Source organism: Mastomys coucha, unplaced genomic scaffold, assembly GCF_008632895.1.
Source record: "Mastomys coucha isolate ucsf_1 unplaced genomic scaffold, UCSF_Mcou_1 pScaffold22, whole genome shotgun sequence".
NCBI lineage: Eukaryota > Metazoa > Chordata > Mammalia > Rodentia > Muridae > Mastomys > Mastomys coucha.
The window spans coordinates 158,029,966-158,042,278 of record NW_022196905.1 but is presented as its reverse complement, the minus strand read 5'-3'; the positions used below and the strand labels follow the sequence as shown (position 1 = coordinate 158,042,278).

Sequence of the window (12,313 nt, the reverse complement as noted above, 5' to 3'; positions counted from 1 at the left end):
CCAGCAGCCCAAGCATTGGGACAGCATGGCCCTTGATGGATGAGCAGAGGAGCCTGGTATAGTTCATACACCGTGGGATACTACTCGGCTCTAACTATGAAATCCTACTATGTTACAACACAGAATAACCTTGAAGACATCATGCTCAGTCGCTGAAAGACAAACTCAGCATGATTCCACTCATTAAAGTTCTCAGTGTAGGCAAATCCACAGAAACAGAGAATAGGATGGTGGGGCTGTTGGAGGGGTCACAGTTTCAGTTAGGGATGAGTGGCAAGCTCTGTAGACACACGGGGGTGTCGGTTGCTTCATGCTGTAAGTGTACCATCTCCTAAACTCTACAATGACAATGGGAAGAACGGTTAATCCTGTTCCATCTCTGACATCACAAAGTGTAGGCCAACCAGTGTACTACTCTCAGTATGACAACAACCCCAGCTTCAGCCCCTGACATCAACTCTGTGACCCAGGGATAAGCTAGCCCTCCGCAGCCAAGATGAGCACCAGCTCCTGGCTTTCCTGAGATCCACACCCTAGGTAGGTTCCTGTACTAAGACCAGGGTTCATGATGTTCTGCATTCATACCTGTCCCTGGAGGCTAATGCACCAAGTCACAAGCTCCTGCTGCCTGGGAAACAGGCCCTTGGGGGGATATTTCCACCTATTTTCTCTGTCATGGGGGAAAAATGGAATTGGCTGCCACAACTGCCACTTTTGGTCTCCATGAGAAAAACGGTGTATTTGATGCTCTGCTGGCAGACTCTGGGGCCCTGGCCACTGTGAGATTCCACACTGTTGTAGACTTAGACACCCATTCTAAGTTTAGATAAAAAAAATCAAGCTGTTTCAGAACATGGAAGGGACAGAGCTTTCTTTAAAATAAGCCATAGCTCATGCAAAGAGGGATTCTTGAGTATCCAGTATTACTTTATGCCAGTCAGACAAACAACATAGTCCTTCTGTGTGGTGGTCTGAAGAAGACCAAGAGAAATCCCCATTGAAAGATTTGCCTAGGCTGGGTGTGGTGGCTCCAGTCTGCAAATCTCAGCACTCAGGAGGTTGGGGTAGGAGGACTGCTGTGTGCTTGAAGCCAGCCTGGGCTGTAGCATGAAACTGTCCCAAACACACACAGAGAAGCAAGTTGGGGCTCACCCCATGACCTCTCTGTGTATTGTAACAGTCTGTGACTTGGTGTCATCCAGAGAACACCTGACCCTGAAGGTTTGAAGTAGAGTATGAAGTGGAACAGAGCTCAGAGCCACACAGGGGTTCCCTGTCTGACTAGCGTTTGCTGTTGGATTTTCTCAACCTACTGTATCTCTGGCAGTGGTGGTTACCCTGATGAGAATAAGGATGACTCCCTACCAACTGCCCAGCTGCCCAAAGTGGCCCCAGCCCTTTGTGTCAGGAGTGGCATCAAATGATAGTCCCAGGTGAGACCGACCTGAGCACTGGGGGAGGGGGAGGTGACACTTGTTCTTCAACAGGAGAGTTCCTGATGAACCAGCATCTATCTCAGCCTGCACTATGTTGGCCCAAGGCTTCAACCATGTCTAGTGGAGAGAGGAGCTGCTGGCTTCCTTCCAGCCTGGGGTAGGTGGAGGAGGGTTATCTGTACATGGCTTCTGCATTCTTATGTCTTTAACCCATCAACACACATGAGGATCCAGGAAGCCCTTTCCTCACAAGAGGTTCACGAGTTTTTACTGTTTTTGTAAGAACATCAGCATGGCTTCTTGCTTCCCATGGCTACCACACTATGGGCATGCTCAGCATCCCAGACCCCTCCTTCCCACCAGGCACTTCACCTTACCTATGTCCTCTTCTGCTGGACCTGGGAAGCTGAGGCCCGGCTGGACCAAGTCTCCTCCTTCCTCCTCTGCAAGACACAAGAGAAGACAAGCTTACTACAGTTCTGGTGAAGTTGCTGTCATTACCCATGGCTGAGACACTCAGCAGACACAGAGACACTTTTATGTTCCTTCCATGGCAATGCTCAAAGCTCAGTGTCTTGTATGGACAACCTCAGAGCCATTGTCACGATTGGTGACAGCCCCAAGATCTCACATGTGCCCCATTCCTCTTTGAGGTCCCTGCAGAGACAACATTTGCAAACACATCTTAGCTTCCCTGTATGACTCTGGATGTGTTTGATCCCATTAGCATCAATGTAGGCTACTGAGAGGCCCTGACCATTGCTGGCCTGGCTTCCCTAGACTTCCCTAAGGATCCAAGTCATCCTGAAAGAGAACCCCGGATTCCAGTGATTGCAACTGTACCCATGCCCCATTCCTGCATGTTCACTCTGCAGTGTTTGCTTTAATGCTTCCTGTATGTTCACTCTGGGTAGGTTTTTCATGGGCATCAATTTCCCGTTTGGTGAGAGGCCAGCCCAGGTCCTCATGTTTACTTTTACTTGCTTTCTCTGGCTGGTACAGCAGAGACACTGCTGTCTTAAAATGGTCATTTCAACTTTCTTTCCTGCCTGTATAGAGACACTGAGTGGAAAGGTGAATGGATATGTGTTCTTATCCAACTACCCCCTGGGGACCTGGGCTGGGGATCCGGACCCTACCTCCACTTCTGCACAGCACCCCAAGGTCTGGTTTCAGAAGCTATCATGCATTCACATGCACTGAGTTTAGTGCCTGGAATGGCCTGCTCTGCACTGATCTGCAGTCTGCAACGTGCAGTGTTCAGCTGAACATAGAGATGCAACTCAGACTGAAATGAGCCACATCACACACATATAATTGTGTCTATACACGTGGGGGTGTGTATCAAAAATATTGCATTGCCTACACACAGAGGTATCTACACAGTCTGTTACCGTTCTGACATACATCTATAAATACAACTGCCATATTAGACTTCATATGTGTGCATTCGTGGGATTCCAACATCAGTGGAGAGGCTCTGAGATTGTATAAACATCTCCTCTGGCAGTGAATATCCCTAATCATGTTGTAGTATGAACAAGATCCATACAAGTGTATCATGACTGGATCTACACACTCCACTACCACTACCCCCGAGGCGGCACATCACCGGCTGCTGCTCCACGGGAACTTAGGAGAAGAAAGAGGCAGGCTTGTCATGCAAGATGCTGAGGATCAAGCTAGAGCCTTCCTGAATAAAGATGAAGTCAAATTTCATGTCCTGGGCTCTCCTGACACTGAGAAACCACCTGCTGGCTCAGGCTCCGTATTTCATTAAGACAGCTTACTGCAGCTTTGTAGTACCTAACTATGTAGGTTTTCTACATGCTTTGTCATGTTTTCCTACTAGCAGATAGGTATGCCTGTTAGGGATATGGTGGGTTCTGAGTCCACACTAAGACCCAGCACCATAGCCAGTTCTAACTAAGTATAGTCTCCAGGGAGACAACTGCTACCCAATGTTATCTCAAAGACACAACTCTGCAACAGACTGGGAGTCAGTTCACATACTTTCCCTCATCCTACACACACTCGTGTGTGCAATGAGATTTAACAGAAAGGATCTGAATAGGAGGTTACATTGCATTGTTGGATGCTTAGCTAGCAATGAGGTCAAGAAAATGGACAGAGTACAGAAAGCACAGCATGGTGGTCTACTGACCATACCGCTGTGCTGGTACCATGGCTTACAGCGCTGATGGAGGAAAATGGATGGTAGGTAGGAGAGTTTATGGTCAGCCCTGAGCTTTAGGCACAGGAGTGACTGTCTATACAATACAATGTCTATATAATTTACCTCGATCCTTGTTGTTCACATTACTTTAATAGGAAGTCTTGGTATGTAGGTTGGGTAAGGCCCAGGTGTAAAGCCAGGCAAGCATACAGAAATCTTTGCATTTGCTACCTCCTGGCTGACAAAGGTTGCCCTGCTGTAGATACGATACGGCCCTTCCTTGCCCAACCAGGCTTTGGATTTTCAGGCCAAGTGTTATTTCTGCCATATTTCTACTCCAAGTCCCTGATCTGTGCAGGCAAGTATCCTGCTCCGACCAAAGGCCACAGCTGACATGAGTGTCCTTGTCTACAGTTCTAATATTTGTGCAGTAGGTACCAATAAATGGGTGAGGAGTAGGAGGAATGATGGAGATGCAGAGGATGCAAAGGACTGCCAAGTTAGATGGCCATTCTAATTAGAGTAGGGATCCCATATCTGCCTCTTTATAGCCTTAAAGACATGGGAATACTGATGATCAGCAGATCTCTCTCTCTGTCTCTGTCTCTCTCTGTGTGTCTCTTTCTCCCTCCCTCTCTCTATCTCTCTGTCTCTGTCTCCATCTCTCTCTCTCTCCCTCTCTTCCTCCTCACCGTGTCTGTTTGTCTAAAAAAAAAAAACAAAAAACTGCTTCACTTCAGCTTTAACACAAAAGATAAGCTGCACAATCTGAGACACAAGCCGGAGCTGAGGCAGAAGAACAATAGTGCCATTAGCTAGGCTCTCAGGCATCTGAATCTGGGTGATTGCCAGCCTCCTTGATCCACTTCCTCATCTTCTCATGTTCAAGGCCAATAGATCTTGGGCAGGGAGAGCTGTGAGATTGCATGTGAGATTAATCAGTGCTATAAAATTAATCGTGCCTATATCTGACACCATGCCCAATTTCCATCTCATCCTCAGTAAAACTAGGAAAGCGCTCTTTATGGAAAGTTCTGAAAACTAACCACGTACCTCTGTGAGCATGTCTAATGAGCATCAGTCCCCATCAGAGACTCTTGCTGTCCCTGCTCTCTGAGTTTTCTCCATTCACAATGCTCCCTCAGAACGGTTTCTGGCTCACTTTACTTGATGACTTATTTTTCTTTCACCCTGGAACTAAATGCTCGATGTGCTTGGAAGAGTGTGACCAGAGACCTTTTGGGTCTTTTCTGTGTGGGAAAAGACCTTTCTAAAATTCTGTGTTACAGCCCATCTTCCAAGGTCTAAACCCCGCCCCCCAACTCCATGAAAAGTGATTATAAGAGACCCCCAACTCCATGAAAATTGATTATAAGAGACTCGGCGATGGGAAGGAACCGTGGACAGGGTCTTCATGAAACTTTCATAAGGCAAGAGAGAGGATGTACCACCCTCTAGACTGGAGGCATAGTTTCCACAAACATGTGTATTTTCTCCTTCCTTTGATCACAAGGTACAGGTGTGATTTTTTCCCTTCTCTGAAGCTGCCTGGAAGTTACAGGTAAAGGCTCTCCTGCCCCACTGAGTTTTCAGGCTTCCCACACAGCTCTGGCACGTTTAAGACCAAATCTTCCAGGATGCAGGTTCCATCTGGCACTGCAGAAGCACACCATACTTGCTTTAGCTTCTCGCAAGATGAGCTGTCCAGAATACCAGCCACTCACACTCTCCTGAAGGTGGACAAAGAGAGCACATGCGGGAGTAGGGTCCTCCAATTACTAGAACCACACAGTTGTATCACTGAAGCTTCCACAGAAGAAGATATAAACCAGGGAGGTTAAGCCCACCCTCACGGGACACATGGCCATGGCTATCCCTGCTTCCAGACCCTTTCGTCCTCTGTGCCATCAGCAGAAGTCCCACAGTGCTGTCATTAACACCAGTGTGGCATTATCTGGAGATTCTATGGTGACTCTGCGGACCGAGGTGATAAATTATAAATCTTCTGATGAAATGGCAGACATGAGAGGAATGACTGGGAATAGATAGGTGACAGTTGGGCCAGGAGATCACTTCTAAGAAAGGGTCCTATTCTCAGGAAGGCAGTGCACAAATCAGCTCTGGTGTCCAGGCATCTGTAGGAGGGTGTTGTGGATGGCATTTCTACTCTGTAGACAGCATGGCTCCTGTGTCCAGATGTTTCTGGCAGGCTGGTGCTGGTGTCTCTGTGAATGACTTGGCTCCGGTGTCTGCGATTTGTGGGAGGATGGCGAAGGTATCACCTTACCTTCTCTATGGACAGCAGAGGGTAGTGACAAGGAGGAGGGGTTAGAACGCCCAGGTAGAGGGCAGAATCAGTTTAGGTAATGGTGATAAGTCAACCAGGTAGAGGGTAGAGAAAAATATGAGAGGGTGTGTCTGCCAAGGGATAGGGCAGAGGCAGATGAAGGTTCCTGGTTCTCTTTGTTTCTAGAGGGCAGGTACTTCATTTAACTGCTGCATGGCATACGTTGGCCTGATGCCTGTCTTCTTTCATACTGGTGCTAAACTTGATGTAGAACTTCTGCTTCTAGATCAAATTATCAAAACCTGACCCTCGTCACTCAAAGCTGGGTGGGACCTCTACAGAACTCAGTTATATCTCCCCACCTTCCCTGGGGATGGGTAGTTCCGTAAACTGTCCACTCCGTCATGGTTCAGCCTCTTCAGGGCTCTCAGGTGGTAGGAGATGCACCTTTGTAGCTCCAGTGAGGTTTCTGAGCCCCATAGCTCTATCACAGCTCTACGGGGCTTACTAAGCACCCTGATGCCTTCCTCGCTGGTACAGCCAACCACGCCCCTTGATTTAGCACACTCTCTGGTTGGCAAGGACTTTGTTCTGGTTTTTTCCAAGGAAGCATAGCTTCTATTTCCTTACAGGGTAGAGATGGGAGAGGAGGGTCAGGTTTGAGGTCAGAATTCTACCTGGGAACCATGCAAACAAACATGTGCCACATGCCCCATCGGGTCATCCCCATGTCACTCCCTTGGTTGCCACAGCCATAAATTTTCATTTTGGATCTCTGTGTTGTGTGTAAGAGGTCCTCTGCAAGACAACCTGACCTTACAGGTTGGGGAATTGTAGCCTTCCTTATGTTCAGGGGGCTCTTGGCCGGGTGCTTTGTATGGTCCTGGAGATGGGACTCTAAAGCCCCTGCCAGCCACGGCATCATGCTCCCGGTGGGTGAGCCACATGGGCCATAGGCATTACAGAGCTTTCATGGATGCCCCCAAGCTCAGGCTGCTGACTCGTCTCCCTTGTCCCACAGACTTCACTCTGTAGATTCACCCTGTTCTCTAAAAAGTTTCCTCTGAAGACAGCACACCCAAGTCTACATTTTGGCCCACTTGCTAATGATAGCATTTGGAGGCTGCTTAAATGAAGGCTTCATCTCTGCTCGGCGAGGACAATGACACTGATGAGTCCTGATGCTAGCTTCCTCTTGCACTGCAGCCACAGCTGCACCACCAGCTTGCCTCCACCAGCCAGCCAGCCAGCCAGCCGCGGCTTCCACAATAACCAGGGCCTTTCATTTTACATTTTCTGACAACACAGAGGGCTCATCATTCTCTTTTGGACTGAAGATTGAGCCTCAACAGAAGCTGCCCTGAAAGTCTGCAGACTCTTTACCCAGAGTTCAATGTCACTTGAATCAGGCTAAGAGGGAAGCTCAAAGGCCCTGATGAGGCCACTTGACTCTGCTGAAGATGGTAGGGAGACTACACACTCTCTCTCACGGCAGGTGGCACCCAGCACTGACAGCTGAATGTTAGCATCCAGACTCACAAGTGTTAGGGTTGCCTCTGCCTCTTCTTTCCAAGCTTTGAGGCTGGGTCCAGTTCAGGTAGCCGTGACCTGACCGTGCCCTTCAAACGGGCTTATGAAAAAACTCTAACTAAAAGCAACACACATTTAATTTGATTTCTCTGGACTGGAGGAGGGGGAGGTGAGAGAGCAGGGAGGAGAGAGACGAAAAGGTGCTGAAGTTAGAAAGGCAGACTTTGTTATTTAAATGTCTGAAAGCTTGAAGAAGAGATTATGTGTCTTCAGTTAAACTTGAACACTATTCACTTGAAAAGTGACATTAATTACATTTTATATAACATGTTTTAAATTCAAGCTCTAAATACATCAAGTGTTAAGTCCTTTGCGCTACACCTCAGTGTTTAACAGGGTTTTATATCTAAGATGTTTTGGAGACATACCTATCATGCATGCACAGGAAACACAAACTCACAGCTAAAGCAAAGGCCAGGTCACAAACTTAGGCAGAAGGGCTGTTCAAATGGAGTCACTGTTGCCCCGAAGGACACTCTTGGAGACCAGAGTGGAGGGGTCCTGAAACTGAACTTGCCCCTTGTCTGAGTTAGGAGCGGATCTAATACCCTTCACATTACCAGGTCTATCTCAGTGTTTCTATCGCTCTGATTAAACATCAGGATCAAGGGCCACTTGCGGAGGACAGGGTTTATTCAAGTTTCTAGGTCATGATCACAGTCAATCACAAAGGGATGTCAGGGCAGAAAGTAAAGCAGGGAAGGGACCTGTAGGCAGGAAGTGAGACACTTCTCACTGGCTTGTTCCTCATGGCTTTCTCTGCATGCGTTCTTAGCATACCCAGGATGATTAGGCCAGGGGTGGCATTGCCCGCAGTGTCCTGAGCCCTCTCATATCAACCATTCATCAAGAAGATGCACCATAGGTCTACCCAAAGGCTAATCTGACGGGAGCATTTTTCTCAGTTGAGGTTCCTTCTTCCAAAACTACTCTGTTAAGTTGTGTCAAGGTGGCATAACTCTAGAGAGCACAAGGTCCTAGAAAGGCTGTTGGAGAGTGTACCAGACCTCAGATACATCCCATTTCCGAGGAGCGGGGATGAGTTTCAGAGTCAGTATGAATATCTCGTACATTAGCAGTTCTCTGAAAGGAGCCCATTACCACATCACTGGCTGGATCTCACCTGGCTATGCCTATTTACATAGCCTGGGAAGTTCCATTAGACGTGTTCAGAAGTGCGAGTGACTATCCATCTAGGAAGGTTTCACCTTCCCTAGTCCACCCTGTCCTGAGTCTGCAGTGGCAGCAACCTGGAGCTGGACAGAGGCCCTGAGCTCTCTAGTCCAGTCCAGACCTCTTCTACAATACTGGCCTCATGCAGAAAGGCAATCATATGCTCATTTTCTTTATTGCATAACATGATTTCTTGAAGTTCTGGTTGTGAGCCTTAACATTTGCCAGCTCAGCCATCTCTCCAATCTGTGACTGCATTCTAAAAAGAACATGTCAAGCTTCTGACATGAAAAACAATAATGTTAACATTTAAACATGCTTGAGTTTTTAAATTCTTCATTTGAAATACTATGTAGTCCTTCCTTCCTTTCTTTTTCTTTTTTCCTTCCTTCCTGCCTTTCTTTCTTTTTCTTTTTTCTCTCCCTCCCTCCCTCCCTCTCTCTCTCTCTCTCTCTCTTTCTTTCTTTCTTTCTTTCTTTCTTTCTTTCTTTCTTTCTTTCTTTCTTTTTTATTCTTCCTTCCTTTCTAGATCTCATGCAGCCCAGGCACACCTCAAACTCACTATGTAGCTGAGGATAATTTTGAAATTCTGGTTATCACGGCTCTCCATAACCTGGTTAATATAGTGCTGAGAACTAAGCCCAGCGATTCATGTATGCTAGGCAGGGACCCACTAGCTGAGCTTTATTCACTATCTTTGAAATAATGTTTTCATTTCCTTCTTTGGGATGCCTGGCCTCTAGCATTGCCTCTTCCTCTTCAGCAGGCATGAGTGACATGAGCTCCACGTGGGTATCATTGTGTAGGGTGGTTCTACCTAAGTTGTGTCTCTCTCTGGATTTTGTGCAAGTCTTTGTGGGTAACTTGAGATGCCTCTTTTTTTTAAAAAAAAAATTATTTACTTTATGTGTATGTATAAAGACATTGTAGCTGTCTTCAGACACACCAGAAGAGGGCATTGGATCCCATTACAGATGGTTGCGAGCCACCACGTGGTTGCTGAGAATTGAACTCTGGACCTCTGGAGGAGCAGTTGGTGCTCTTAACCCCTGAGCCATCTCTCGAGCCCCAAGATGCTTCATTTTTGTTTTATCTCCTCCTCCTCTTCTTCCTCCTCCTCTTCCTCCTTTTTTTTTTTTAATAAAAACATGGCAAATCTTGATGTTCAAAGGTCCAATTAAGGCAGAGTGGCTAAATAAATGGCAGCATGATTATAGCACAGAATCTAAGGAGCTCAGTGATGTAGAAACCCCCAGCACAGCATTTCACACTCCCAGTTCAGCCGCACCAAAGCTATTCTTTATGGCCGGCCTCACTCTGAAAAGAGCGCCAGAGGCACTTCCTGACACTTACAGCGATTCTCTCTGATTGGAGGAATTACGGCCACATTTTCCCTTCCCCTCATAACTCTCTGCACTTTCTTCAACAGGCCTATATACCATTTTATAAGCATAGAGGACACCGTGAAAATACTCGGACTCTTTGTTACTGGGATTTGATGGTCTGGAGTGAACGTGGCCGGAGATGAGGATGCTCGCAGGGACAAGCTCATTCATCCATCCACCAGGCTCCTGGTGCTGCCAAGGTGTTGACATTACATCAAGACCCCAATGATCACTGGGGATAATATCAGCTTGCTGCTCTGGGACAGAGATCTCCTGTCAGTCTGGGACTTCCAACTTGCCTATACCAGGTGATGTACATGTATACAGCTCAAAAAAAAAAAAAAACACAAAAAACAAAAAACAAAAAAACACCTTCCAAATGCTCATTGCCAAGGTCATAGGAGAGGGACACAGGATGCTGCAAGAGACAAGGGTTCTATGGCTCTATGAGCAGGGGCTCAGCAACAGAGGTTACTACACCCGGGTGCCTGCCTCTGCCTGCAAGGTTCTACCTTGTATCTTCCCACGGTTGTGTAGAGCGGCATGGGCCATGGTAGTGGTGGTGGGATAACATACTCGCTTACCTTCTCTAAATCCAGCACCTCCCGTGCTCCCTTCTTGTTCCAGCTGTCCTGGTACAAGAGTTGACCTGTCACCCTCATGTCCTAGCTGCTGATTATGGCTATATAACCTTGGAGAAAAGAGTTCATGTCTGAATATTAAAATAAAATAGTATGAAAACTAATTGCAAATGAGAGGCGGTGGGTAATTAACCTAAAGTCCTATGACAGACAGCTCTGCATATGTGAGAAGAGAACCTGAGCTCCCACAGGTGTGAGCTGCCCACTTGGGGCCTGCACCAGTGAACTTACCCCCAGTCACACTGGCTATATCAGAATAACCGGGTGTGGCTGTCACCTCTCTATCACACTAGGGTTCTCAGGTGCCTGAAGTCATGCCCTCTCATTCTTGAAATCATTCTTCTCCCCGGCTTGGGCATCCTGGCTGTAAGATGCCAGACATTCGTGGACAAGTTGGTCAAAGCAGGCCCTCCTATGTAAGTATGGGGCTGACTCCATGCTACATGAGGCCAAACCTGTCACTGTGCTCAGTGGAGTGAAGCTGCATGCACTGTGTGCTGTGGTGGAAGGCAGTCGTGTACAGACCACCGATAGAGCAGATCCCTCATGTCCCTCACCTGGTCCCTCACCTGGCACTTCCTCTGGCATTCTATGAGTGGGTTTGTTGAAAGAAATCCTGAGAATATCAGGGGTGTGGCATAAAGCCACTGTTGAAACTGAGTCCCCTCACCTCACATGAAGACTCTTAGGAAGCATTGAAATTCCATTTAAAAATAATATATATATGCATATAATTTTTAATTTTTATTTGTGTGTGTGTACATCTGTGTTCATGTGCATGTGCATGTGTGTGGCCACATATTTGTGGGTATCCACAGAAGCGTTGGGTCCCTTGGAGCTGGAATTACTGGTGATGGTAGGCTGCCTGATAATGTTGGTGCTGAGAGCTGAGCCCAGACTTCTGAAGGAGCAGCAAAGTGCTTTTCACTGCTAAACCATCTCTCTGTGTCCCTGACATTCCAATGTAAAGATACCATGTAACGGAAACCCGAGTGGTCCCATGTTTCTTAATTCATGGAATCTAGTCATCCTAGAGATGGAGGCATTGGGGGGTTCTCACCCAATGAGGCTTTAGCATGTGTCCAGCCATCTCCACAGATAGTTCACAGCATTTGACTCTCAGGTATCCACTACACATGTATGAGCTGGATTGTAGTGTGTGTGTGTCTGTGTGCGTGCGTGCATGTATGTGTGTCTGTGTGTGTGCACGTGCGTGCATGTGTGTGTGTCTGTGTGTGAGTATGTGTATGCGTGCATGCGTGTGCATGTGTGTGTGTGTCTGTGTGTATGTGCGCATGTGTGAGTGTGCGTGTGCATGTGTGTGTGTATGTGTGCGCGCGTGCGGGTACTCAGTGGTAGATGAGAAGGATGTTGTACTGGGGACTCTGACCCTGCACAACGCCATGTGCACAGGCGACTCGACTTTGCCTTTATAGACCTTCACATCACATGGCATACAGGGTGACCTCTCATGGTGACTTTACAGGGCAACCATAGGTATAAACAGACTCTCTCATCTTCAGCAGCAGTAGTTAAAATCCACGTTCGGCAGGGGGAGGGGGGAACAGGGGTTTGTTTTATTTTATTTTATTTATTTTTCTTTTTTTCTTTCTTTCATTTTTTTT

General features: G+C 47.2%; 1 protein-coding gene and 1 long non-coding RNA gene across 5 annotated transcripts in view; one reads left to right on the top strand and one right to left on the bottom strand.

Annotated features, from left to right (window-relative positions):
* Positions 1-12,313, bottom strand: part of Dlgap2 (DLG associated protein 2) — a 663,305-nt gene that overhangs the window by 144,426 nt on the left and 506,566 nt on the right. For all 3 annotated transcript variants that reach the window (XM_031339174.1, XM_031339172.1, XM_031339173.1), the window contains exon 4: positions 1,814-1,879. In XM_031339174.1, coding sequence (XP_031195034.1) covers positions 1,814-1,879 — 66 coding nt within the window. The remainder of the gene's footprint in view (positions 1-1,813; positions 1,880-12,313) is intronic.
* LOC116068959 overlaps positions 418-12,313 on the top strand; it is a 54,960-nt gene continuing 43,064 nt past the window's right edge. For both annotated transcript variants that reach the window (XR_004109773.1, XR_004109774.1), the window contains exons 1-2: positions 418-537; positions 10,092-10,355. This is a non-coding gene — a long non-coding RNA (uncharacterized LOC116068959). The remainder of the gene's footprint in view (positions 538-10,091; positions 10,356-12,313) is intronic.